This window comes from Topomyia yanbarensis, chromosome 1, assembly GCF_030247195.1.
Source record: "Topomyia yanbarensis strain Yona2022 chromosome 1, ASM3024719v1, whole genome shotgun sequence".
NCBI classification, from domain to species: domain Eukaryota; kingdom Metazoa; phylum Arthropoda; class Insecta; order Diptera; family Culicidae; genus Topomyia; species Topomyia yanbarensis.
Genome location: NC_080670.1, coordinates 25,753,299 through 25,780,566, shown reverse-complemented (window position 1 = coordinate 25,780,566; position 27,268 = coordinate 25,753,299). Strand labels below are relative to the sequence as shown.

The 27,268-nt window shown below is 37.4% G+C and overlaps 1 protein-coding gene across 15 annotated transcripts in view; it reads right to left on the bottom strand.

The window, feature by feature from the left end:
• The window catches only part of LOC131677135 (complexin), a 647,935-nt gene that overhangs the window by 440,324 nt on the left and 180,343 nt on the right, over positions 1 to 27,268 (bottom strand). The window contains exon 5 of one of the 15 annotated variants that reach the window (XM_058956776.1): positions 2,020 to 2,119. The exons of the other annotated variants lie outside the window; for them this stretch is intronic. Coding sequence (XP_058812759.1) covers positions 2,020 to 2,119 — 100 coding nt within the window. The remainder of the gene's footprint in view (positions 1 to 2,019; positions 2,120 to 27,268) is intronic. 15 annotated transcript variants of the gene reach the window in all.

Here is a 27,268-nt window from a genome sequence, read left to right as displayed (position 1 = left end):
TTCAACTATTCAACAGAATAATCAATCTAATCGGTTTTGTAGGAAAGTCATGTTAAAGTCTTATCTGCCAGAGTTCGATTTGTACCACGGAATCGAACGCTGCCTTAAAATCCACCAACTGTATTTATCGCAAGAGAAGCATCGGGTTTGTCGTTTGTCATCCTGCTCTTAAATCGGCTGTGGTATTTGCCGACTAAGAAATTAGCCAAAAAAATGTAGTCGAAGTCCGTTTGACAAGTCCAAAAAATGGTAAACTTTATTTGGGTGGGAAAACTGTTTATTGCTGTTGATTCTGTGCCATTGCTGCACAAAAAACCTTCGCGTTTATTTAATTTGTCAAAACCACTAATAAATAAATAGAAAAACTTCGAAGATAAATTTTTAACCACGCAATAACCCCATAAATCTCAAACTAGTCTTCGTGCTTCTTGCTTGACTGGTAAAATCAAAACGGTAGGGTATTTAGTCCCTTAAGGAATAACTGAGAATGGTATGAAAATCAAAAGCGAAAAAAGCTGTTTTTCCACAACTCTATGAAAATCAATAAGCTTATGTAGAATGTTATTACAGTACCGCTGATTAATTCCTATGAATTTCTAATACACTCTGTAAAGGGCGAACACGAAATTATTGCGACACATTCAACAGGGCATAACTTTTTTACCATTGGGTAAAAATCAACCAAATTTTGCACATTTTCTCATTGATGTGTATTGTTTACATGCTGTCAAACTCGAAGTCGTGTTTTTCGATTCAACGAAAATGGAGGTGAACCAACGCGAGTCGAGAGAACAAATTCTTTCCAAACACCTGGAATTTCCTGACCTGTCGCACCGGCAGTTGGGAAAAATGTTGAACATTCACCATTCAACCGTCTCCAGAGTGTTGAAGCGGTTCCAGGAGCGGTTGACGTTGGACCACGGCAAAGGAGCTGGAAGAAAACCGGGACCGGAGAACAAAAAGACGGAGGGAAAGGTGAAGGGGATGATTAAAGCAAATCCCAACGTCTCAAGCCGTGATTTAGCTAAAAAGATCGGCATGTCGCAGAGCTACGTCCAGAATGCAAAGAAGAGAACTGGACTACATACATACAAGGTACAGAACTTCCCAAACCGCGATGAGCGGCAACAATCGACGGCTAAAACTCGGGCACGGAAGCTCTACGAGAAGATGCTGGCAAAATATGGCAGCTGTGTGATGGACGACGAAACGTATATAAAAGCCGATTTTAAGCAAATTCCGGGGTTGGAGTTTTTCACCGGCAAGAGCAAGTTCTATGTGGACGACAAATTTAGGAAGAAGAAAATGTCGAAGTTCGCCTTCAAATATCTCATTTGGCAGGCCATCTGCTCTTGCGGACTGAGGAGTGAGCCTTTTGTGACAAAGGGCACAGTAAATGGCGAGATCTACAAATCTGAGTGCCTCGAGAAGCGCCTTTTTGCGGTTCTTGCAGCAGCACGACGAAGCTCCGCTATTTTGGCCAGATTTGGCATCATGCCACTACTCTGGAGTGGTATGAGGCCAATTATGTCCATTTTGTTCCAAAGGACATGAATCCGCCAAACTGTCCGGAGCTGCGCCCGGTGGAGCAGTACTGGGTAATGATGAAGCGGGAACTTCGGAAAAGCAAGAAGACAGTCAAAGACGAGAAGGACATGTTAAGAAAATGGAAAAAAACTGAAAAAATGGTACCGGATGACACTGTAAAGACTTTGATGGAGGGCATCAAGCGAAAATGCGTTCAATTTTACACTCAAGGCTCCATCGATTAACTTTTCTTTTGATTTTTGAAGTAAATATATGTATAAAACTACCCTAAAATTTTGGTTTGATTTTAAACATTATTAGAAAATTGGCATAACATTTTCGGTGTCGCAATAATTTCGTGTTCGCCCTTTAGGAAAAACTGTTTTTTTCATTTTCGATTTTACACCATTCTCCATTTAACCTTAACAGGGTCTGTGTCGTCCAGGAGTGAGTGTTTTTCTGCCAAAAAAAAAAAATTCAAGATCCAATTGCCTTGGTCGGGATAGTCCCATCGAATACGGATCACCATTACGTTGAAATGAGCTTGTTTCGGTGGGACAACATCCTGGTTGAACTGTTTCAGTACACATACCTGAAAGAGAGAAAAGAGAAAAAAACTATTACAATCAGCTGCTGGCAAATGTAACATTAAATGAGGCGTAATTAGGGACCAAGCAGTTATAAACATTCGGTGAAATTCGAGTTTTTATCGATCGTTGGATAAATTCGGGCTCAAATTGTGCACTAGAGGGACGCTCGTAGTTAACTCATCCCCCTCACAAAAAAACTTTTCCCCTTCTTCGGAACCTGTAGAAAATAACGACCCAACGAGGGAGCAAAAACACATTACATAAGAAAAGTAAGCAGCACAACAAGAAGTTTTTAGGCACACGCATGCTAACGCGCCCCACTGCCTGACTGGCTGGGGGCTGGGCGGTGGGAGCGGTTTGAAGGTTGGAAAACTAAAGCAAAAACCAACGAAAGAGATCTCATATCAAAACGACTGCTCTCTTATCGCCAGCTAGTCTAGACTTCTGACGCCAGCCATTTTCTGGCTGGGGGGGAGCCTGAGATGGTAACGTTGCTCCCTGCTAGCCTGGAATGCTCAGTTCACGCAGTTATAATGTAATGGCACTGTTTTGTGTCGATGCTTACATATTTCAAGCCGGGCCAAGACGGTCGGTCTGTCGGTCGGTCGTTCGGTCGGCTGTTTTGATGATGGAGAAATGCTGAAATCGTTATTGTGGATAGGAGGCTCTTTATAGTTTTACGGTGTAGATTTGGGTTTTATCGGAACATTTCCCAAGGAGTTTACCAGCGTAGCTTAAATGGGTGGAATAATTATCGGTTAATGTGTGTTGTTTCAGAGGTGAATGAATTATCTACCACAGGATCCGGTCGTGGAGAAGAGCTCTAGATTGGCTCATTAGCAATTACGATTTTTGTGGCAGCTTCTCCGAAGCGAGTGGGTAGCCTCAGTTAAGGTTGAAGAATATGGATGTGCTCGGGAAAGGACCCTCGATTCCTCTCAACTTGACATTAAATAATTTCCAAGATGTGCGGTTGAACCCAAGGATCATTACTATTTCAACGAAGCACTATTCAGAAAGCAAATGAAACCAACCACTAATATTACTAATCGAAACGGAAATCTATCGAAGCAGAAAGAAAAACAGCCTTATTGAGTTAGCCAGTTACGAGAATCTCCAATTGAAATAAAAACTTTTCCCAAGAAAAAAAAACTTCCTAACCGAACGGAGAAAATTACACCGATTCCATTTCACACAGGATCAATACTTCAAATGGACTCACAAGTACCCATATCAGGTAGCTTTAAACCCCGGCCCTCTCACCCTCCCGACACACACACACTCTATCGACTGCAATATGCCTTGCGTGTCGTGGGGAGGCGGCACTTTGTTCTATTTTCTGGATTCCCGAACCCACCCGAACTGACCGGGTTTATCGGCCAGAAGCAAACTGCTAACTAAGCTACAAAACCGAGTGGCGATTTAAACAAGGGCGAAACTTTACCTACTAGCTATGAAACTGAAAATAAAAACTAACTAACTGAAAAATAGCTAAATGGATACATTATGGCATCAGGCCAAGTTCAATGTTGGATTGCTCCTTGGGGTAGGTTTGTGGGTGGAACTAAAGCTCGAAGCGGATCGAAGATTGTTTTATTGTTAAATTCCTAATTTTGGACAAAATAATCAACAAGAAAATGCATTTTCGTATTTTTTCGGAAAATTTGACTCTCAATTGATTAGATGTTTGGTTTAGAATTTTTTTCTGGTTTTGCTAAAGGTGACTACTCAAAAATGCATTCCCAGGTCCTCAGGGAAGCAATCAAACACTCATGTTATATTGTAATGACGAGTACCACTCAAAAACAAACCGTCTTCGATTGACGATTTTTCCATTTTTGTCCACTCCTATTTTTTTTTATATTTCAACATTCTCTAGATCTAGAATTTAATCGATTTTTTGAAAACTGAGTATTTTTAGCGTGCTATAAAGTTTTATAAGTCTACAGATTTTTTGCAGACTTTATTTCAAAACAATTAACAGATTTCAAGCTATAATTTTAATTTAACATATACCAAAAAATACGTCCCCATTTCAAAGGTAACTTTTCTTCTCCCTCAAATGTTTAAAAATTGCCAGAAACTTCTTCATACCACCGGATACTTCCGATTTTCTTGATAGTTTCAATATTATTGTTTTATATTTTCAGTATTTTCAAAAAATTTGGCTTTTTTGATAATTTTTATGCATTTGAAATTTTAGATACTTTTCATATATTTGTTATTTAAATATTTTTAAATTTTTGAATCTTTTTGATGTTTGTGGTGTTTTGGGTATCTTTGGTATCTTTAGTATTTTTTATATTTTTTTAGTACAGATACTTTCGGAATTATTGCTTTCTTAGATATTTTGGACATTTTCACATATCTAATATTTTTAATATGCTTAATATTTTACAAAATTTTGATATTTTTAAAATCGTTGAAATTATTTAAAAAAATGAAACCATTGATCTTTGAAGTTTTTGATATTTTTGAGAGGTTTTAAATTGTGATGATTTAGATATTTATGGTATTTTAGTGGATTCGGTATTTTTAAAATCTTCGGTATATTTGATATTTTGAATAATTCGCATATGTGGGATATTTTTTATGTCGTTGATATTTTTTATTTTTATATTTTGGATATTCCTGGAATTTTGATATTTTTGGCTTTTTGGATATATTGGTTTTTTTTTAAATTTTTGGTGCCTTTTATATTTTAGATATTCTTAATATTCGGTTTAGGTACTCTGTTTCGACAATTCACTCAACATTCCGGCCACCTTGGCATAGCATGGATATTTCAAATTCACTTCTTCCACTTCTCCTTCTTTTATTAGTCCTGTGAACTGGGATCAGGCGGAATAGACTGCGTTTCTGGTGTCAGATGCAAACAGATAGCTTGACTAGTGCACGGGCAACCTCAACTGATGGGTTCGGCCGAAAGCCGTTAGGCCGAATGCCATTAGACCGAAGCTACCATCCGGCCGAAACGGTCATTCTGCTGAAACGATTATTAATCCGAAACTGTCATTCTTTGGTGGAAACGGTCATTCTGCCGAATGGGGCATTCTGACGAAACGATCATCCCCTCTAAGAACGGTTGGTTTCAAAATCGTCCAATGAAGGACGTTTGTAGGACCAATTTGGACAACGTCCAAATAACCGTTCAACGAACGTCCATCGTTGGACCCGTGTTGAACGATTTTGAAACAATTTTTTGGACGTCTCAGTGGGTCTGATGGGAACGGTCATTCTGGTGAAACGGTTATTCGGCCGAAACAGCTATTCAACCGAAACGGTCATTAGGCCGACACAGTCATTCAGCTGAAACGGTCATTAGGCCGAAACGGTCGTTCATCCGAAACTCATTCGGACGAAACGGTTATTCTGCCGACACGGTCATTCTGCTGGAACGGCCATTCTGCAGAAAAAGATTTTGCCGAAATGGTCATACTGCCGCAAGAAACATCTGCGGAAATGGGCATTCGGCAGACATGGTTATTCGACTGAAACGGTTATTCTGCCGAAACAGTCATTCTGCTAAAACGGTTATACTGTCAAAAAGGTAATTCTGCCGAAACAATCATTTGATGGAAACGGTCATTCTGCTAAAACTGTCTTTCGGCTGAAACGGTTATTCGGCCGAAACGGTCATTCGACCGAAACCGTCATTCGGCCGAAACGGTCATCAGGCCGAAACGGTCATCAGGCCGAAACGGTCATTAGACCGAAATGGTTATTCATCTGAAACTGATTCGGCCGAAACGGTTATTCTGCCGGTATGGTTAATTCTGCCCAAACTGTCATTCTGTTGAAACGGTCATTTTGGAGTCATTTTGCCGACAGGGTCGTTCTGCCGAAACGGTATTTCGGCAGACACGGTTATTCGAATGAAACGGTCATTTGACCGAAACAGTCATTCGGCCAAAAAGGTCATTCAGCCGAAACGGTAATTCGGTCGAAACGGTCACTCAGTCAAAAATGTCATTCTGCCGAAACGGTAATTCGGCCGAAACGGTTATTCTGCCGAAACGGTCATTCTGCCGAAGCGATCATTCGGTCGAAACGGCCATTCTGCCGAATCGATCATTCAGTTGAAACGGTCATTCGGCCGAAACGGTAATTAAGCCGAATGGACCATTTGGCCGAATGGTGCATTAGGCCGAATGGGTAATTAGGCCGAATGGGTCATTAGGCCGCATCGGTCGTTAGGCCGAATGGGTCATTAGGCCGAATGTGTTATTTGGCCGCATAGGTCGTTTGGCCGAATGGGTCATTAGGCCGAATGTGTTATTTGGCCGAATGGGTCATTAGGCCGAATGGGTCATTAGTCCGAATGGGTGATTAGTTCGAATGGGTCATTGGTCCGAATGGGTCATTAGTCCGAATGGGTCATTAGTCCGAATGGATCATTAGTCCGAATGGGTCATTAGTCCAAATGGGTGATTAGTCCGACTGGGTCATTATTCCGAATGGGTCATTAGTCCGAATGGGTCATTAGTCCGAATGGGTCATTAGTCCGAATGGGTCATTAGTCCGAATGGGTCATTAGTCCGAATGGGTCATTAGTCCGAATGGGTCATTAGTCCGAATGGGTCATTAGTCCGAATGGGTCATTAGTCCGAATGGGTCATTAGTCCGAATGGGTCATTAGTCCGAATGGGTCATTAGTCCGAATGGGTCATTAGTCCGAATGGGTCATTAGTCCGAATGGGTCATTAGTCCGAATGGGTCATTAGTCCGAATGGGTCATTAGTCCGAATGGGTCATTAGTCCGAATGGGTCATTAGTCCGAATGGGTCATTAGTCCGAATGGGTCATTAGTCCGAATGGGTCATTAGTCCGAATGGGTCATTAGTCCGAATGGGTCATTAGTCCGAATGGGTCATTAGTCCGAATGGGTCATTAGTCCGAATGGGTCATTAGTCCGAATGGGTCATTAGTCCGAATGGGTCATTAGTTCGAATGGGTCATTAGTCCGAATGGGTCATTAGTCCGAATGGGTCATTAGTCCGAATGGGTCATTAGTCCGAATGGGTCATTAGTCCGAATGGGTCATTAGTCCGAATGGGTCATTAGTCCGAATGGGTCATTAGTCCGAATGGGTCATTAGTCCGAATGGGTCATTAGTCCGAATGGGTCATTAGTCCGAATGGGTCATTAGTCCGAATGGGTCTTTAGTCCGAATGGGTCATTAGTCCGAATGGGTCATTAGTCCGAATGGGTCATTAGTCCGAATAGGTCATTAGTCCGAATGGGTCATTATTCCGAATGGGTCATTAGTCCGAATGGGTCATTAGTCCGAATGGGTCATTAGTCCGAATGGGTCATTAGTCTGAATGGGTCATTAGTCCGAATGGGTCATTAGTCCGAATGGGTCATTAGTCCGAATGGGTCATTAGTCCGAATGGGTCATTAGTCCGAATGGGTCATTAGTCCGAATGGGTCATTAGTCCGAATGGGTCATTAGTCCGAATGGGTCATTAGTCCGAATGGGTCATTAGTCCGAATGGGTCATTAGTCCGAATGGGTCATTAGTCCGAATGGGTCATTAGTCCGAATGGGTCATTAGTCCGAATGGGTCATTAGTCCGAATGGGTCATTAGTCCGAATGGGTCATTAGTCCGAATGGGTCAATAGTCCGAATGGGTCATTAGTCTGAATGGGTCATTAGTCCGAATGGGTCATTAGTCCGAATGGGTCATTAGTCCGAATGGGTCATTAGTCCGAATGGGTCATTAGTCCGAATGGGTCATTAGTCCGAATGGGTCATTAGTCCGAATGGGTCATTAGTCCGAATGGGTCATTAGTCCGAATGGGTCATTAGTCCGAATGGGTCATTAGTCCGAATGGGTCATTAGTCCGAATGGGTCATTAGTCCGAATGGGTCATTAGTCCGAATGGGTCATTAGTCCGAATGGGTCATTAGTCCGAATGGGTCATTAGTCCGAATGGGTCATTAGTCCGAATGGGTCATTAGTCCGAATGGGTCATTAGTCCGAATGGGTCATTAGTCCGAATGGGTCATTAGTTCGAATGGGTCATTAGTCCGAATGGGTCATTAGTCCGAATGGGTCATTAGTCCGAATGGGTCATTAGTCCGAATAGGTCATTAGTCCGAATAGGTCATTAGTCCGAATAGGTCATTAGTCCGAATGGGTCATTAGTCCGAATGGGTCATTAGTCCGAATGGGTCATTAGTCCGAATGGGTCATTAGTCCGAATGGGTTATTAGTCCGAATGGGTCATTAGTCCGAATGGGTCATTAGTCCGAATGGGTCATTAGTCCGAATGGGTCATTAGTCTGAATGGGTCATTAGTCCGAATGGGTCATTAGTTCGAATGGGTCATTAGTCCGAATGGGTCATTAGTCCGAATGGGTCATTAGGCCGAATGGGTCATTAGGCCGAATGGAGCAATAGGCCCAATGGGTCATTGAACAGAATGAGTCATTAGGCCGAATGGGTCATTAGTCCGAATGGGTCATTAGTCCGAATGGGTCATTAGTTCGAATGGCTCATTAGTTCGAATGGGTCATTAGTCCGAATGGGTCATTAGTCCAATTGGTTCATTAGTCCGAATGGGTCATTAGTCCAAATGGGTCATTAGTCCAAATGGGTCATTAGTCCGAATGGGTCATTACTCCGAATTTTTCAACCGATTTTAAACTTTTTAAGTCTTCTGGAAAGAAGAAGAAATTTCCTTTCCTACGGTACGCTCTTTAATGTACTATTGTAAAAGATACTTTGCGGCTTTCGGTCAACAATATGAGAACCACTCTAATTTTGCGATTTTCCCATGAAAATTATAAAAATTACTCGTTATTCTTCTTAAGAAGCACCTCCGTTTTAATAATATTTTAGAGAGAACATTCAATTTCGCATCCAATCCTATTTATCATCAAAATCGGTTGAAAAATGGCAGAGTTGTAATTTTTTTCCAAATTAGAAACTTGCTCGCATGAACTCTTAAGGGGTTAGTGCGGTTTTGTCTAGCACTATAAGATGCTATAATTATATCTTCCGTTATTTTTTTTCCAATTTTCAGCTCAAATTTTATACACATACTTTTGAGTGTATACGTAATTGAGCAAAAAAATATTTTTTGAATCATTTGGATGAGACTGTTCCCTTAAAAGTTCATGCGAGCAAGTTTATAATTTGAAAAAAAAATTATAACTCTGCCATTTTTCAACCAATTTCGATCATAAATAGGTCGTTGGATGCCGAATTGAATGTTCCCTCTAAATTTCTATTCAAACAAAGACGCTTCGTAGTAAAAATTTAGAGCCATTTTCATGTTTTTAATTAAAAAATTGCAAAATAATGTACAAAATATAGCATACCGTTGGAAATGTCATTTCTTCTTCTTTCTAAAACACTTAGAGAATTTAAAATCTGTTGATAAATGACGGCGTAGAAAAATTTTTCGTGCTGAATGTCCTGAAAAAATGTGTTTTTATAGCAAGAAAAATCAAACTCAAGATTTTGAGGGTATATTAAATTGATCAAACGTGGTCTTGTGTTGTATTTGACGAGATCCATAACCTTTAACAGGCCACTTTAAAAGTACATTCATTTTTTTTATTTTGTAGCACCGTGTTATTGCATTCATTATTCCTCATATGATGCAACTGGATACAAGTGGAACATTTTTAGCTAATTCACATTTTTTGTTCGCGATAGCAGCCTAAAGTATGGAAACTATAACTTCAAGAATCAAACGGGGAATGACTACATAATCCATCACTGCATGCTACACGTTTTAGTCAATGTTCTTTTTATAGCTGTGGAAATTGAACGCGTGTCTAAGCGAACAAGTCCTTGCCTAACTTTCGGAGACAAATTGTGGAACACAAAATGTCCCTGATCACCGAATCGATATATGGTAAACGTGTCTCTCTGTTGGCTTGAAACAACCCACAGTACGCCTCGAAGCAGATAGAACCACCCGAAAGGGAGGGAATGAAGAAATTTCCATCTTGCAGTAACATATTTGCATGATAAATGCTCATAAACTAGTACCGAGAATGGTGGATAATCTAAATAAACGATCGGCTCTTAGCCCGGTATATTTTCTGCCAGGCCACCCCTCCCCCTCCCGGTTCATTTTACGGTAAGGCAGAAAATTCAGAAAGAAATAGGCATATTCGAATGAAGATAAGACAACATCCGGAACTGTTCTTCCGTCTTTACCTACGGTTGAACCTACGAGAATCGGGTGGGAGGCACCCTACAATTTTCCCGCTCCGCGTCGGCGGTGCTGGAAAACCGCAAGTGTGGTATTAAGCCAAAAGAAAAATTGTATAAAATCTGCATATTTTGATTACAAAACATCACATTTCCTCTGGCAGGAATGCAACTTGGCGTTTTCCATAACGAGTCTGCTGCGGTAGGTGGGGGAACTTTCGAAATGAATTGAAATGAAGTAAGTCGCAGTCCGCGAAAGTTTCATTCGTTCCATCGTGAGGGTTTTCCAGAGGTTGGATGATGAAACTGGCACATGGAGGATGGGGGTCTGGGTGGTTTCAATGGCGGAGCTAGCTCTAAAGGAAGGTTCGACTGTGGTGTACCATGCAGTTCTAGAATTATTCTTTTGAATCAATAGGATTTGTTCAAGTATAAATAATATTTATCACCAAAAAATCGGAAAAAACAACTTTTCAAGAATTTTATTCAAGCATAAGATTAAAAATTGATAAACATTGATGCAACTTTGAGTTTTCAGATTGTTATTCCGCCATCGAGGAATAATCGCACCCCAGCGTAGTATCAGGAGCGAAAACTTCGTCCTCGATTCCGCGTTAAAAAGCCTAACGACATGAAACTAATCGGAAAATTAATGGCATTCGTTTCCCTCGCCGGCTCCCGGTAGCAGTGCTGAGTCCGGCTGAGCTGCTGTCAGTGATTGGCTAGCATTGGTCGGAAACTTTGTATGTTTTTTTCCACTCTTCCTCTCTCATTCCCTGTAGAAACGAGCCTTTTTGTCACCGCTTCTTCCATCAACGTGGGAAAATTCGATAAAAATGATTTACGGAGTAAATTGAAAGTCTGCCACTGTTAGGGCAAACGAGTGGACGCAGCCATACCGAGCCGAAACCACTCTGTCCCGGGCGGACACAAACACACACACGCACACATACACTCACATAATCACTCCTCGGACCAGGGGATCTATCAAACAAAGCAATTATCTTTTCGTTTTCTAGTTTTTAATCAAATTAGGAAGCACTTTCCGATGGGACATCGTTCAGATTTTCCGAACTCGTTTGCAACACATTTTTTTTGTGCTGAGGGCTCCATTATTCAACGCTATCGCACACGCACCAACCAACCAACCAACGAAACCACCTAATGGACCAACCGATCGACAGTGTTCGGATCCAATGGCTGGTTGGCTGGCTGGCAACGGTCCGTAGTGTGCAGCCTATTGTTGGTGAGCCATCTGTTTCTGGCTTTTGTCATCATCAGCAGTTCCGAGCGATTTTACATCACCCGATACCTATGTGCTCCCTATGCTATCCCGTGGCGACTCGGAGCATCCAGTGTATGGTATCACTGGTTTACCGAAGTCCTTTGATCACAGTTAGACTACCGAATTGGATCGATTTTACACTCGAATGGACTCGAGTGCAGTGATGCCAGAGGAGTGGTTTGGAAGTGTATGCGTTTTCCTGTGAGGGGACAGTTAATTCATTGGGAGTACCGGAAAAGTTATCGTACTGCACAAATTGGCCTACTTTGGTGGCGTTTTTTTAATAACCAGTGTTGCCATACTGTCTGCTTGTTTGAATGGTTGATTTATTGATACGCTCAAGTTTATAAACATGAACCGAATTTGGCATCATTGACCTGAAAAGTGGACTAACTTTGCAGATTTACGTTTTAAAGAGCAGGAGACGGTTCAAAAATAAAATCTGTCACGTCATATCCATAGTATTTGGGACAATCCCGGCCACTTTTGCAATTGGATGCGATTAAAACATTAGCTAGTAGTTTATGTGCTGCAATGTCTAATATTGAAAATGCTAGTAAAAAAAAATTTCGGGGCTTGCGCAATTTTTTTTTCATGGAAGATAAATCTAGTTATACGGCAACCATGACAGAGATCCTCTCTCGGTTCTGGTAATTTGTACAAGATTGATGCTGAGTTCGATTGATTTTTATCAGCAATCTAATTGGTTGAACTCGAACAAAAAGTATTAGCAAATGTTTTCAGTTTAATTTTGAATTCATGGAAAAATTGCACAATTTGCGTTACTTCGAAAAATCACAGAATTAAAAAAAAATAAAAAAAAATCAAATAAAAGAGTTTACAAAAACTAAAAAAATTATGAAACAATTCGAGATTTGCAATGTAATTTGCTTAATTAAAACAATTCACTGCAAAATTTACTAAATTTGCAAAAAAATACCAAATTTACACAATTTACATACACAACGAAATTAACAAAATTTGAAAATATAATTAGGTTAAACAAAAAAAAAATCAAAATTAAAAAAAAACTTCCGCATTTAAAAGAATTTACAAAAATTTAAACAAAAATGCCTGATTAAAAAAAATTACACTGTTAAAAAATAAAAAACAAATTTAAAAAATTAAAAAAAAAATTGTTACAAATTTTTAAAAATAGAAAAATTTAAAAAAATAATTAACCCTCCGGAAGTCACGCTTATGGCCCACTGAACGAGCATCCGCTGGTGTTCTAAGACGATTTCGCTAGATTTTCAGAGCAGCGTGCACTCAGTGCACTAGTGCGACTGCCGGAAGGTTAAAAAAAATGAAATTTTTATAAAAATTCGCAGCATTTAAAAAATTACAAAATTTAAAAAAAATTGCAAAATATATAAAAGTTTACAGAAATTAAAAAAAACAACAAAAGTTGATAAGAAATTTACAAAATTTGAAAAGATTTACACAATTTTAAAATTTTTATAAAATTCACGAAATTTAAAAAAAAACTCAAAAATTTTAAAAAATTGCAAAATATTAAAATATTTACAAAATATTTAAATATTTAAATAATTTAACCAAATTTTCAATAAATTATGAAAGTTAAAAAATTACAAAATTTGAAAAAGAAAGTACAAACTTTAAACATTAACTTTAAACATATTAACGAAATTTAAACAAATTAACATAATTTAAACCAATTGACAAAATTTTAAATTTTTAAAAATAGAAAAATTTAAAAAAATAATTAACCCTCCGGAAGTCACGCTTATGGCCCACTGAACGAGCATCCGCTGGTGTTCTAAGACGATTTCGCTAGATTTTCAGAGCAGCGTGCACTCAGTGCACTAGTGCGACTGCCGGAAGGTTAAAAAAATGAAATTTTTATAAAAATTCGCAGCATTTAAAAAATTACAAAATTTAAAAAAAATTGCAAAATATATAAAAGTTTACAGAAATTAAAAAAAAACAACAAAAGTTGATAAGAAATTTACAAAATTTGAAAAGATTTACACAATTTTAAAATTTTTATAAAATTCACGAAATTTAAAAAAAAACTCAAAAATTTTAAAAAATTGCAAAATATTAAAATATTTACAAAATATTTAAATATTTAAATAATTTAACCAAATTTTCAATAAATTATGAAAGTTAAAAAATTACAAAATTTGAAAAAGAAAGTACAAACTTTAAACATTAACTTTAAACATATTAACGAAATTTAAACAAATTAACATAATTTAAACCAATTGACAAAATTTAAACAAATTTACATAGTTTAAACTAATTTACGAACTTGGAAAAATTTAGTAGGCAAGATTTAAAAAAATTGCCAAATAAAAATTGAAAAAAATTTCAAAAATTTGCATTTGAAATTATTTTTGAAATTTAATGAAAAATTTACAAAATTATCAATATTTAAAGAAATTTACAAAATTTAAATATTTTACTAAATTTAAAATAAATTACAAATCAAAAAATTACAAAATCTAAAAAAACTAGAAAATAAGAAAAGTAAACAAATTAATAAATTTACAAAGTTTAAACTAATTTATGAGGTTGGAAAAATGGGCAAGATTTAAAAAAATTGCCAAATAAATTTAAAAAAAAAATTACAAAATTTTTGAAAATTCACACTTGAATTTTTTTTTTGAATTTTAATGAAAACTGACAAAATTTACAAAATTATCAATAGTTAAAGAAATTTACAAAATTTAAATATTTTACCAATTTAAAATAAATTACAAATCAAAAATCACAAAATCTAAAAAAAATTTAGCAAATTTACGAAATTTAAACAAATTAACAAAATGTAAACAAATTTACAAAATTAAAACCAATTGACAATATTTAAACAAATTGACAAAATTCAAACAAATTTACAAAAATTAAGCTAATTTGCAAAGTTTAAAAATTAGCAACATTTAAAATTACCAAATTTTTCAAATATTCGTGAAATTTTGAGATATTCGCAAAATTTCAAAAAGTTGCAAAATTTAATAAAAACTGACAAAATTCATAAAACTAATAATATTTAAATAAATTTGCCAAATTTAGATATTTTTACCAAATTAAAAATAAATTACGAAAGCTACAAAAATTCCGAATTTAAAATAAATTACAAAATTAAAATAAATCTACGAAATTTAACCAAATTTACAAAATTAAAACTAATTTAAAAAAGATATACAGTTGATAACATTTAAAAAAAATTACCGAATAAAAAAAATTTAAAATATGCCGCTGACTCAGGTGATTCGCATTTAATGCCAAAAGACTCCTGCGTTGCAGAAGACAAAGAGTTAAGTAGCCGGGAAACTCTAAGCTTGTTCATTGACCCTACTCCACGCTTTTCTAAACTTTCTTACTTCAAATCCTTGCTCTCCCTTGAGTACTATGGCTCATAATATTTGAAAAAATACTTCACCTTCCAGTCCCTTGCTAATTATATGTAGTTACAATATAACAAAATTTAAAGAAAATCACAAATCTTTAACAACAATAAATTAACAATCTGTAAAAATTAAAAAATATGAAAGATTAAAATTTTTTGCAATATCTGCAAATTACAAAGTACACAAAATGTGCAGAATTTTACGGAATGTGAAATTTCCAAAATTATGTAAAATTTATAAAATTTAAAAATTTCCTGAATTTTCAAAATTTTGCCAAATTTTGTTCAATTTTGCAAAACTTTCCAAAACAGAATAAAAAATCCCAAAATTTTGCAAATTTCACAAAATTGTGCAGTATTTACAAAATTTACAAATTACAACTTGCAATTTACTAAATTGTGTTATATTTTGTAAAATTTCGTAAGTTTTCCAAAATATGTGTAGCTTATATTTTTTTTGCAAATTTCGCACAAATTTGTAATTTGTAAAAAATTCTGCACATGTAAAATTTTATGTTTTCCAAATTTTGTAATTTTTGCCAAATTTTGTCATTTTTGCAAAATTTTCTTAGTTTTGCAAAATTTTACGAAATTTCGCAAAATTTAGTAAATTTCGTGAATTTTACAAAATTTTGAAAATTGCGGAATTCTGAAATACAAATTTTTAAGCCAAATTTTATAAGTTTTGCAAAATTTTGTAATTTGGGAAAATGTAAATTTTGCAAAATTTTGTAAATCTTACAAAATTTTATAAAATTTACAAAATTTTGCCAAATTTACAGAAATTTTTTTAAAATTGATAAAATTTTACAAAAAATTCAAAATTTGGAAAGCTTGTAAAGTTTTGCAACATTTTCAGACTTTTGCAAAATTTACAGAATTTTTTACAATTTACAAAATTGTGCGAAACTTGCAAAAAAATTTAAAAGCTGCACAATTTCGGAAAATTTACAAAATTTTATAAAAATTTCACAAAATTTAGCAAAATTTTGTAAATTGCAATTTTGAAATTTTTTGTAAATATTGCACAATTTTGTGATATGTGCAAAATTTTGTGAATTTTTGCAAAATTTTGTAAAATTTTGCTAAAGTTACAAAATTTTGCAAAATTTCTAAAATTTTACAAAATTTACAAAATTTGCAAAATTTTTAAAATTTTACAAAATTTGCAAAATTTTTAAAATTTTATAAATATTACTAAATTGTGTAATATTTACAAAATTTTGCAAAATTTGCAAGTTACTATATACAGTTTACTAAATTTCGCTAAAGATAGATAATTTACAAAATCTTACAAAATTTAGCAAAATTTTGTAAATTGCGATTTTGAAATTTTTTGTAAATATTGCACAATTTTGTGAATTTTACAAAATTTTGTGAATTTTACAAAATTTTGTAAAATTTTGCTAAAGTTACAAAATTTCCAAAATTTTACAAAATTTTACAAAATTTGCTAATTTTTTAAAATTATTTAAATATTACTAAATTGTGTAAAATTTAAAAGCTGCACAATTTCGGAAAATTTACAAAATTTTATAAAAATTTCACAAAATTTAGCAAAATTTTGTAAATTGCAATTTTGAAATTTTTTGTAAATATTGCACAATTTTGTGATATGTGCAAAATTTTGTGAATTTTTGCAAAATTTTGTAAAATTTTGCTAAAGTTACAAAATTTTGCAAAATTTCTAAAATTTTACAAAATTTTACAAAATTTGCAAAATTTTTAAAATTTTATAAATATTACTAAATTGTGTAATATTTACAAAATTTTGCAAAATTTACAAGTTACTATATACAGTTTACTAAATTTCGCTAAAGATAGATGATTTACAAAATTTAGCAAAATTTTGTAAATTGCGATTTTGAAATTTTTTGTAAATATTGCACAATTTTGTGAATTTTACAAAATTTTGTAAAATTTTGTGAATTTTACAAAATTTTGTAAAATTTTGCTAAAGTTACAAAATTTCCAAAATTTTACAAAATTTGCTAATTTTTTAAAATTATTTAAATATTACTAAATTGTGTAATATTTACAAAATTTTGCAAAATTTACAAGTTACTAGTTACAGTTTACTAAATTTTGCTAAAGATAGATAATTAACAAAATTTTACTAAATTCACGAAATGTTGCCAAATTTAGCTTAATTAATTTTTTTTTTGAAATATTCCCAAAATTTAGCAAAATTTTTTTGCATCGGGTGGCGTATTACTAAGCTTTACAACCCGGGCGGCATTTAAGCGCGACCCGTTTGCGATTCCAAGCACTTCTGCCTGGCTTTGTGAGTTCGTCAAACCACCTCTTCCCTATCGGATTGTGCGATTTCCTAAATCTAGTATTCAGATTCATGCTACTCAATTTAGCGCTTCTCAGAGTCATATCTCATCTACACCTAATAGTATGATGGAAGTTTGCATCACTGTCGATTAGAGTGAAATACCTATTTATGGCACCCATTTCTGTCACAGTTTGATACAACCCTTTTGAAATCATCCGAAGGAGACTATTCATTATTTGGCAAATATGCCGAATAATAGATGTATTTACTGTATATGTTATCAGCAACAACAACAGCTATGACAGCTCAAATAGCACGGGTTGTGCGGTCGGATATAACACATGCGACAAAGGCACTGTACGCCTTCCAGCTCAACCAAAACCACAATACTCATCTCAATTGGAACAAACGCAATAATCTACCTGCACAATAATGGTTATTTAAACTTTTTAACTGCTGATTGAACTGCAATACGACTGCTCCCATTCGAATAGCCTGGCGAATAGAGTACTCCCAACTAAGATAATCGTAAATTGCGTTTAACCATGATTGCACCAGCTTTTAGCTCGCTGTACAGCTCCCAGGCAAACTTCCCTGCCCGAAGGATGATAGCACGTAATGGAAAATTGAATAGATACTATCAAGTGCAATAATTTATCATTGAGTAAACTACGTTTCTTTTTACACCCGGCTGCTGTTTGCTCGACACCGGCACGGAGAGTGGTCAGGACGCGTTGTCCTATCGTACGACGAACAAGCAATTTGCTCCTGTTACAAACTGGATTTTCCGTTGCCGAAGCTGATTTGAATAATATCAATAAATGGGAACGATGCTTGCTGGGGAACAGTAATGCTGCAATTTGCGGTGCGGATTATGTGCCAGCTTCATTTTCGCTCCACTGAATTGAGCTGCCCTTTCGGAGTAGGAGATAATCATTTAATAAATTGAGTGATTTCGTTCCCGAGATTTGAAGGAGATAATCTGCTTGTTCACGCTGACCTGTTTGAATCGTTTGAGGTAATTGGATGCAAATTATTACTTCAATTATGCACTTGATGCCGATTTTATACTACAAAGTTAATACAGCACTTGATTTTGTTCATTAAATGAATCGATGGAGTGTTATTTTTTTTACATTCAACAAAATTGACTAAATTTTTGATAAACTAAAGCCACACTTTGCGCAAAAACATCTCAGATCAGATCGCAAAAAAACTTGGCATATTTCTCAAATTACGATTCCTCTTTGCACTACTAACCATAATTCAACCTTTTTCTGTGCTTATGTTGAAGCCATGATTCAGTTAAATCCGATCCGAAGCTCCTTTTTATCGTCGCTCTCATTTTACAGCGTAGTTGGATTGGATTTATTATCAGCACGCTTCAAATAGGACCTTGAAGATATAAGCAAACAATACACTGGTTTCGACACGGGAGATGACCCAGATAAAGAACCGGAACGAGATCCGTCGTACCTACATTTACATCCACGGGCGGCGGTAAACATCTACCGACATAAATTTTAAATTCACTTGATAGTCCCAAATAAAAGCATCACTTCCACTGTGGATTCATCCAGTCAGCAATATTCTTGCGGGAGGAAAACCTCCGCCTGTCGGCCAGAAGCACGCGATCGCCATTAGTTTTTCCATTCTGATACCGCCCCACTTAGCCTCTTTCTCTCTCTCTCGAACACCAACCAAGCAGTAGTAAAATTTTATGGACTATACAATCAGATCCCAAACGCAGTCACAATTCAGCTTTTTCAGAAAAAAAGTCAGAAGAAAATGCTGAGAAGATTTATTTCACTTTTTATTCTGCTGCTTTTTTATATTTAGTTAGATGTTTGAAAAAAAAACACTCGACTAAGCTCTTACATTTCTCTCGACTGCCCGTTTTTCTTCTTCTTCTTCTTCTAAGTGGCAGCTCTAACGAGTGGGTCAGCAATATAGTGGAACAGGGCACGGCCGGTTGTGTCCTTCCCTTGCTGCTCCTACTCGACTGCGGTGATAAATAAACGAATGTAATTCAATCGAAAGTTGAAGATTTTTATCTTTACTAACTTCGCGGTTGAAATGAAAACAAACAACGGTTGAATGGAAACTGATAGTTAGGCTAGTTATCTCCAGGGTGGCCGGAAGTAGTTTTCCAAAACGTACAGCGAACTAGTTGGGATGGTCGCAAGTGAAATTCGAGTCAGGCTACGTAGACCTGGTTTAAGAGAAAAATAAGTTGCTGTCATTATGTTATGTTGAGTCAGGTTTATGAGAAAGAATTAGTTTCGAACGATACCAAAATTATTCGAAAAATTCAAATAACTCAAAAATCATTATAAAACATTCCCAAAATATTCCCGTACACCATTCAGAAGTGGCTCCAAAATAGCTCTAAAATTGTTCTAACATGATTCCCAAATGTTGGTCGTAACCTTTATGATTTTCGTATTCTTTATTTTGACTCCTCTCTCCTCGATACAGTCACCATTAGGGAAAACAATAGATCGAAAACCTGTTTTTTTTTAAATTTTTGATTATAGAAGTTTTAAGCTTAGGGTCATTCGCCTCTTTTCGGGTTAGAGAAATCTCTTTTGGAAAAATCTTTAACCCTATGTGCGGGGTTTGGAAACGATGCCAGGTGAGCTGCATAAAAGGCAATCAAAGGATTTACCAACTACGCTATGCCCGTTCCCATTTGCCAAAGGTTGCGAAATAAGATTGGGACAGGCGGGCTCTCACACACAGTGAGTAGATCGTTAGTCACAACTTCCTAACCTAAAGATGCAACCAGCTGCAACATTTTAGCCGCTCACTGGAATTGCCTACTTATTTCTCACTCCGCTGTTTCGCTGCTTCGTGTGTACACTTGAATGTATATTAATTGGTAGTTATAAAGAGAAGTATCGTAGTTTGAAGTTGATTTTTTGCCTTTGAAATTTTAAATATCTCAATAATAGAGAGTTACAATTTGAAAATTGGCTGAAAGCAACATTTAAAGATTAGGGAATAATTTTTAGACTATCTATAGAAGAGAAATCATTTGAATTTTTATTAAACCCAAATGAGGGGAAGGCGCGTCATAAGAGAAGTTTTATTTTAGATTTATTTGTTTTTTTTTTTTCATTTTATTTATTATTAGTTTTGGATAAATTGGATAAAAAAGGAGGAAACGGATCCATATTTGCTTTTCATAAAAGAAGCATATTTTCTTGGGAAAAATATTTACAAGCGAGCTTGATTCCAACATCGGAGTAACAGCAGTATCAAGGACAGGGAGAGCGCGGACTACGAAGGCAGACAAAAAAGACCGTCAAGCTTGTATCTGTATGGCAAACGAAAGATTAACGACATTAATCGTAGTCTCGGACTGCTAAGACACCACGCCCCAGGGTCGTTCGTCGTGTGATCCACCTCGAACCAGCAGAGATTCCTTTTTAAAGGGGTTAGGGGTTACCGTCAGGTCGCTCTAACTTCAAATCCGTTCAATGTGGGTATCGTGGTGAGGATAAAGACGATCGCGCAATAGCGTTCTGATGAGGTTCGGCATTACAAAGACAGTACAGGGACAGTACTAAGAACGAGAAATAAATTTAAGGGGGACTAAATTAAGCTAATTATCGTTTTCAGCCCTCCAGCTGTCTTACTCTTGGCTACATTTAGGAGACCCCCTGAAGCTGTTCGATGATTTTACCTGAATTTCAGAATGTTGGGCTTTCAGTTCACAGCGCAACTTCCGGAGAGTTGAAAGATGTAGAGGCGTGTCATATAAGAAGCTCACGCCTTGTCATTACATCACGAACCAAAGCGTTGGGTGATATTCCTCAGATCCGAAGAGAAGAGAATAACTGAGACCAGACGTCACAAAATTCGGCACATGTCCAAATAATATGCTCGATGTCGCGATAACTAGTGGCACATTATTTATATTTATACAACCGCCTCTAAGCCCTAAGATGCTTTTACATGAATTTCAGAAGATTTTTTGTACTTTCAGTACACTGCGCTAGATATGGGTCATATTGAGGAGATTACGCTTTGCGACTACAGCTCGAAGCAGAGCTTTAGATGATCTTCCCCGGGTTCGAAGAGACCGCAATACTTGATACCAGGCATCACAATATTTGACACACGTCCAGGCAACATGCTCGATGTCGTGATAACTAGCACCACATTTTTTAAATTCAAGCAACCGCCAGAAGCTCTAAGATGATTTCTCCTGAATTTCAGAAAGTTGTGCTCTCATTGCATGTCACGACTTAAAAGCGGAGCGTTAAAATTTGAATACGAGGATCGTACAGAGTAGATCGTGCCTTGCCAGTACATCCCGAACCAGAGCGTTGGGTGATTTTCCTCGGGTTCAAAGAGATCGCAATAATTGAGACCTGGTGTCACAATATTCAGCACACGTCCACAAAGTATGATCAGTGTCGTGAGATTTAACGTCACATTATTTAAATTTAGGCACCGCTTGAATCTCTAACATGATTTTATCTGAATTTCAGAAAAATGTGCTTTCAGTGCACTGCGTGGCTTCCGGGAGTTAAAAGTGGTAGATGTGGGTCATACAGAGGAGATCGCTCCTTGTGATTACATCCTGAATTAGGACGCTTGGTGATCTTGGTCGGGTCCGAAGAGACCACAACAACTGAGACCTGGCGTCACAACATTCGGCACAGGTTCAGACAACATGCTCGATGTCGTGGTAACTAGCACGACAACCACAGTGACCGCGCTGTCCACAAATCCATCACGCCAGACATACGCATCCAACGTTTAATGATTTGACGTGATTCGGTAAATCACACGAATGAAATCACAACCCACATCCATCCCACTGAACCGAGATTCCGTCTGAACCTTCGGGATAATAGACGGATTGGGGCCGTTTGAGACCTGTTAATGATTTTCTTTTTAATAAATAAATTTAAAAATAAACAAATAAATAAATAAATAAATAAATGAATAAATAATAAATAAATGAATATTTAACTAAACAAATAAAAAAATAAATTAATATTTCTACGCCGCATCGCCCTCAACAAAGCTGAGGCCTTCCAAATTTATAAAGTAATGATCTACGGGCAAAAAGTGATGATCACGGAGGTATACTGAATATCAGCTAATTCTGACACGTAAATAGAAACAAGATCGTTGAGCTTAAATGAAGCGGTATTATTTTCGTCGAAGACACCGAAGCAGGCGGTCTCGGTGGACGAGATTGATTCGTCAGTGTAGAATATTTTATTTGCGTCGAACTTGCGGAAATTATCATAATAACATTTGGGATCACCTGCAAGCGTAAGTAATCTTTCTTGGGTGGATATGTAGCTCAAACGGTATCTTTTTTTTCGAACGATTTTTGAGTACTGGACAGCTTTTCAATCGGCCAATACGAGTTGTGATCGGAGACGGGTTTCCCTGGTTTTGGAATGGCGATCGCTCTCATTAATGTCCAGTCACATTTTTTGTTGGAAGCGAACCACTGTGACCAGTATTTCGAACTACTGTGTGGTATGCCCCTTTCTTAATCTAAGTACACTATCTACTATGATATATCATTATTGATGAGTGAGTGTCATTATTGAGCTTAAGCTTGAGCTTGCGTGACCACCCCTGGCTGCTATTCCGTTATCGATCTGGACTAGCTGAAGTTGCACAGGGAATATAAGTAGATATGCTTGGGAGTAGCGAAACATCTTTCAATGTGCAACTCCTGGTAATTCTAACGTGTTTATCAATAACGGCGCCGGCCAGGCCCGAACGTAGATCGCGGAAGAAAAAGGAAGGAATGGTTAGTCTGGTACTTGCTTTTGCTAGAGGCTGTATATACTGCTGCGCACTCCACAAGTATCATGGGAGGAGGATATTTGTAAGTATACAAATTGGATTTTACTTCTTCTTTACCGACGCCAGAGAGGTCACTCCACTATCTGGACTAGATATCGATCCATCAACTCATGGACCGGGGGGACCAACGGCTGTACTTCCGACGTGGGGCCACTGATTTTTTCACCTCAGAAAAATCTCAACGACCTCGGCTGGAATTGAACCCAGACCAACTGGAATGAGTGGCGCTCACGCTTACCACTCAACCACCAGCGCCGTCGATGAGTGAGTGTCGTTATTGAGATACACATTCTTCCCAGTTAGGCACTCCAGTTCGAATGAAGCTTATTACCTGTTTGGGGTTTACAGTCCAATTATTAAAAGGCTCCAGTGTTCCTGTTTACCGAGGACTCTTAGTCTGTGTTGTATCAAAGCACTGCATATGCAGAGCAGATGCTCTGATTATGCACTTTCAGATCCGCAGGCGCAGCCAATTTACCCGGACAGCGCCCGGTAGGTATTACTGTGATGATGCCTCTGATGACTCATATTTGCTTAGCCTAAGCAACGCCAGGCTTTTTTTATCGCTTGGTGAGACAAATTTCTGTGTATACGGTCTTAAGGAGCAATGTTACCGGCAAGAAACTTGTTAAATAAATTCAGCAGACGGCATTTCACAGAATCTGGCTGATTTTTCAACAAGTTGTTTGATTCTGTCTAACTTCGAAGCGTGAATTTGGTTTGACAAAAAAGCAAGTGAGAGATCCCCTATTAAAAAAAATCGAAATTGGTTCGTGACGCGGTAGATCTTCTGTACCGACACAGAGTACGGGTAGACCTTTTTTTTGACAAAAACGAATATCCAGCGGATGAATTATTACCCACTCTCGTAGATATTTTTTTCGATTGCGAAAATATCGCCCAGCGGCCCAAATAGTAGGGTTCGTCGATGTTTCTCTCGTAAACCCGTCAACGATCCGGCGCCAATAACCGCATTTTTGTATTTTATCAAGCTCATCGTTTTCGTTTCCAATGTAGCATACTTCCTGAAGTTGTCATTTAATTCGGATTGATTAAACCGTTAGCGATTGTCATTATGGTCGGTTGGTCGCTACTGTTAGGATCAGAGATTATCTGAAATCTGTGTTCACGAAAAAAAAAGTTGAAAACTGTCATATTAAATGCGTCGGAAAAATTGTGGAGTAAGGTATCATTCAAACGCACACCAACCTGATCAGAATTAAATAACAAAATTATAACAGAAAGCAACTGTCGTAGTCATCTGTGATATAAATATGGACTGGTTAATAGTTAAAATAACAAAAAATCATGACAAGTATCGAGGAATAATTTTGATAGTTTTGTTATGATATTCTGATATCCTTCTAAGAATAGTCACAAAGTTGTCGAAGGAAAATCAATGCTCTTGTTAATGTAAGAATTTGATCCCGAGAGTACATTTTCGGGATGACACTTCTGCAATTCCCCTGTAGAAAAGTGATCTCGTTCGACGAATTAACCAACGAAGGGTACGATCGCTGCAAGGAGGGTCCATTTCGCTGCCAACTTTTTTTTAAAAAAATGTGGAAGGAGAAAAGTTATCGAAAGAATTTTAAGGTGATCAGAAACGTTAAACGCTGCGAAAATCATGTTCACGATGTCAGAGAATTTCATCAGCCCATCACTAGGTTGAAACGCGGGCTGAATTATTGAAAAAAATGGGGTTTTGGTGTCCCTGAAAGCGCTGAAAACTACTTGTCTGATCTCAAAACTTCCAAGACCAGATGCTAGTAGCGGTACTTCGATATGTCATATTTGATGGCTCCCTAAGGGCAACCTTCGAGCGTTTACAGAATATCTCAGGAAAGGAAAATTCAAGGTACAATAAAAGATATCCCTTCTTGGGGATCGTCAGAGTTGCACACTTTTCGAAACTGACCCAAAAGAGCACAAGAGGGTCAATAAGGTAGCTCTCTTTAGTATTGTTGCAAAATAGTTCTTACAGTGTTCCTTAAAAAACGCTTCAGTTTGTACTCGCCTTGTTTATATGTGGGACATATCTAGAACTCATTCAACTACTGCCCACTATAGTGACACTTTTTAGAATTTTTATTACAAGAATTATCCCCATAATTCCATCCACAATTATCATACCAGGCCTTATTGTTACAATTGGTGGTATTATTTATTACAAATCATGTTCCACGGTACAGAAATGCGAACGGACAGATGTCTAAGAGGAAGTAATTTGGCAAAGCAGTCTCGGCGAGAGTCACCCGATATGAGTTTGAATTGACATAGGATTTGTTCTCGCGTGGCTTATCCTGGACGCAATCGTTTGCAATCCAAAATATTCCAAAATTTTCACTCACTGGAACAGTGGGTCTTTGGAACAGCCAATACCGTGCCCCAGTTGATCTATACATGTCAAACTTGAATCGGTCACCACGCCGTTGATCTCAACTTTGTGGGTGGGTACATAGATACGGTGCGAGAATTGCCAGATTATTTTCTCCATCATTATCATTTACTTGTTTTAGACTGGACACCAAAATTTTGAGTTTAACTGGGCAGACTATTCCAATTTCGTTCACCGTCTTTAGAAATCTTCAGACCACTTAGGGCTTTAGCTCCAGCCCTGAGTCCCAACATTGCTCTACGAAAATCTGATAGAAAGGCGAAAATTTCATTGCAGAACTAAACTGCACCGTCAGTGCTTAATAATAGTGGATTTCCCCACCACAAAGAATCTCACCTCCCGTCCCGTCAACCATGCGGAAATATTAATTGAACTTATTTGCAGTAAATAGTTGACCAGTCAATTAAAACTCAAAAGTAATTTAGTCAGCCCCCTCTCGTTCACATTCAGATGTCCAACGCAATAAAAATAATCGGGAAGCCATGCATCGATGAAGTCACCGAACTTGTAATGCGCAGTGGCAAACTCAAACCCGAGCGGTGCACCATTGCAAGCAGCAGTGCACCTTCTCCGACACCGATCTGCTCCAAAAAGCACCTCGTCTTACGTGGTGGTACGTCAAGGTTGGAATTCCCTTTCAAAATCTGCAATTTATCTCATTCCACAAGTACCCGTAAAGATCCAAATTGAAGTCGAGTGACTGCGGCCTGCTTGCTTTGTTACTTCCTTCAATCAGCTGTTTGTCCTTGGAAAAGGTTGCTTCTTGCATAGGTTTGCGGCAGCTCGCTAGATGCCACAAGAAACTGGGCGCAATTTGTCACATTTTTCCACCCATTTGCACTCTAGTTTCCACCACCTCTGGTAATATTTAGTTAGATGAGAAAAAAATGTACTGGCCACATCACCAGTTGGACACCCAGACTGACAGTGTCGAGATAAGGCTACGGTCGATCTGCACCGCAGTGAATGAAATATCATCATCATCAGCAGCATCAGTGTCCCGGGTTTGTTCTACTCTCTGACGCGAGATTCGTTCTGTCAACACAGCAGCTGAATGATACAATGTTGCAAATGTCTACAATCACACTGTTCGTTCCCGATAAGTCGCAGAACTTCAACAGGGGACACGGAAGCATGGTGGGATATTAGTGACGGTAGTACGTTGGGGATATTACGGTGGCACCATTCGTGGGGCTTGAAAATGAAAACTAAACAGGATCTGACTGACTGACTGATTGTCTGTAGCTGGCAGCGGTCGGGTCGGTAGCTGAACTCAACTGACTGCGATGCCTTCATCAATCAATTGATGTTCGATAGACTGGGTTCGTGGGTTAGTGTAACTATAAATATACTCCATTTCTCTTTCAGTAGCTGTCAGCTAACCCGATGGGCGAATTAATAATCTATACACTGGACATTCCAATCAATCATTTTAGGAAGGAAAAGTTCTTGAAACAACTATCAAATTGAGTCTTTTCCCATTCCGATCGTTGGCCCTACTTAAAAAGCCATTAGGTACAATTTGCCGGAACGATTAACCATTTCACTGACGATTGAGCCGGTCTATATTTAGGAGGTGAGGTCAGGACGTGAGCAATCAATTTATTCCCCCAATTAGTTTGAAGTTTGAGGAACAGCAGCAGCTTGCCGCGTCATAAGTCAAGGTGCCAACGAGGAAGATGAAATTGGAAAACTTTTCGTCGGATTCCAGCGATCGGCTTCCCCCAACACACATACAATCCCCACATCTGTCTGGATGATAACAACCGACGACGAGGACGAAAACGACGACGGAT